General features: G+C 33.3%; 1 protein-coding gene across 1 annotated transcript; it reads right to left on the bottom strand.

Moving 5' to 3' along the window:
* Positions 1–1,243: 1,243 nt before the first annotated feature.
* Positions 1,244–2,197, bottom strand: LOC125473637 (S-protein homolog 2-like). The gene is made up of 2 exons (XM_048576749.1): positions 2,136–2,197; positions 1,244–1,610 (listed from the first exon to the last, which is right to left on the bottom strand). Exons 1-2 carry the CDS (start codon positions 2,195–2,197, stop codon positions 1,244–1,246), a joined length of 429 nt encoding a protein of 142 aa, XP_048432706.1.
* Between the last annotated feature and the right edge of the window lie 548 nt (positions 2,198–2,745).

The following is a 2,745-nucleotide window of genomic DNA, read 5'->3' on the forward strand; positions in this document are numbered from 1 at the left end:
CTCCATCAAGCAAGGAAACCATCTAAGAAGTCAAAATCCAAACACAAATAGGACACCAAAATGAAATACGTAACAAATACCTAATTTCGAGACGCAAAACCCAACAATCTCCACCTAAGCGAGAAATTAGCGAACTTCCAAAAACAAACTTCAAACTGTTATACCAAAAATACAAACACAAAAGTGATCACCAAAACTATTCAAAGAATAGATCTCCAACTAGACTCAAAAAATCCAAAAGTCTTCAAACTTGAAATTTCCTCAAACGCCTTCTCCAACAAATTCATTATGGAAACTAACAAATACGAAACAAAATCCAAGCAAAAGCTTGAACATATGAACCAAAAAGTGTGAATTGCGCTCTACCAAAAGAGCTTGAGTACCAAGCTCTACCCCCACCCCTTTAGTGTGTTGGAAATTTTGAGTAGAAATTTCATTGTCCCATATTGGTCATTCCCAAAAGGTTTTCTTACTTTATAAGGCTTTGTCCCTTATAGAAAGTGATCGGAGTGATGGGCCTTGGAGATTAAAATTGGGCTCACCCTTGGGGTTGGGCTTTGGGGTGTACTAATTAATATATAATTAATTATCAAAAGAAGGCCATTAATTAATTATTTTTGGATTTAAATAATTATTTTTAATTAATTTCGAATTTAATTAATTAATTATTTTTTGACCAACAGACTCATCTTTTCAGATGAAGTCTGAAGTGTGAAAAAACGCAGAAAGAAAACACCCCTCTGAGAAGATGTCTCTCAACAGATGCATCCCTTCCTCATACCTGTTGCAAACAGGCATAATCATATTATATATACATCCATCTGCATGGCATTTAATATACAGAAAAAAAAACAATTCTTCTTCTATAATCTAAAACATCCTTACTGAGAGAACCACATAGAAATTCGCCAGAAGTCAATTTTTCCAGTGCTGGAATTCTGACTTGATCGTTAAATCCTGGTGAAGCAGACGTCCATAGAACTACAAGCACTGAGTAGGGACGAAATTTCTGTTTCAAGAACATTGCGGTACGCAAGCCTCGATCTTCTATATTTATGTTCAATATTATTTCATTATTCATACTCTATTAATTTATCACAGATTGTTGACTTATATCCAACATAGTGTAGATAATATCATTGTTCAAGAAAAAAAAAACTAACTCAATATTGAAATGAAAATCTTCACTGATTTTATAAATTTAATCATGTATACGATTTTTCATTTCAGCTAAGAATAACTTCTATATATGAATATAATTGTGAAGGGAAACAGGGTCTTTCCATGGATAGCAAATGTCGAATTGATGAGACGTATCATTGAACCTGCATGGCTTGTCAGCAAGTATAACCCATGAGCAACTACGACATTTTCCTTCATCTCTTTTCGAAACAAATATATCAAAATGGTGAGATTCTTGCTTCCAGGCAAAGCTGCAGTGATATAGTGTCGTCCCCCATATATTTGGAACAAAGCTGAAACGAAAAATGCCAATGGGGCTATCACCGCGGAGCTTTTGAAGACCAAGATCATCGTCTTTAGATTTGCAGTGAGCATTCAGATCCACCATGACGCCATTGATGATCTCGACAAGTACACGGTCTGCGAAACTAATACAGATGCTTACTGGTAATATTACAAACAGTATTAGAATCAACACACTTCTAATGATTGGAGCCATTCTTATTTTCTTAGCAATGAAACTTTAGTATAACATATTTCTTATATAAGATAGTATTGTAACTACTGAACACCCCAAATTATTGTGTAATCCCAAAATATTGTAACTGATGGTACTATATAATAAAGACATTAATTGTTTGTATGTAATTATCAACTTTCCTATTAGACTGAAATATATCTACTATATTTTTTTTTTTTTAACAAACGATATTAGCTTATCAAAAAAAATATATATATATATATTATTTATTAAAGGGGGTGTATTAAATTGAGATATAAATTTATGGATTTTAATAGAGTTTATGAGACTTCAATTGAAGATTTTAATTGATTTAGACGAATTCTGATGGATTTTAATCTTGACCATGGAAGGCATCTGAAGGGTTAAAATTGTGCCACATCATTAATAGTTGCACTAGAATTAACCATTTTTCACTTGTTCGGTCAATAACCTTGTTTTCTTCGCTTTTGATTTTGTTCCAGTGCTCCGCATATACTTCCCATCAGTTTCCATCCCTCATCCACCATATTTCACTCCACGAGATGTCTAATCTCATTTTCAAACTCAGATGTGAAAACCATGGCTTTGTGTATATTAGTTAAGTAATTGAAGGTCAGAGCGAACTTCTTGATTGTTCAGTTAGGTGGAAGACTCGGATTCAGTTGTGACTAGATGATTAGAGTTGAGAATTGGAGTTGAAGATAAGAAGATAAAGATGGATAAATGGGGAGACTACTGGAGATAAATTTGGTGATTGTGGAGGTAATCACGGTAAGGTGTTGGTCGACAGTAGATAGGGATGGCAATTCATTCCGATAATCGTGCATAACCGTCCGAATTGGGAGAAGTGGGGGACGAATATTAGGGTATATTTTTTGGATATGGTAAAAACCATTAATATTATTTTTTTACAATTTCAGATATGGTTATAGGCATACCCAATCCGTATTCATCCATGAATCCACCAGAATAATAATGATATAATATAACATAACATAACATAAACGTGTAATTTATCTGTATATGATATTCACAAGTATTGAAATTATTTGATAATTTTG

The sequence above is a fragment of a genome, unplaced genomic scaffold (genome assembly GCF_019419815.1).
Source record: "Pyrus x bretschneideri cultivar Hongxiangsu unplaced genomic scaffold, Pyrus_bretschneideri_v1 Contig90, whole genome shotgun sequence".
Classification (NCBI taxonomy): domain Eukaryota; kingdom Viridiplantae; phylum Streptophyta; class Magnoliopsida; order Rosales; family Rosaceae; genus Pyrus; species Pyrus x bretschneideri.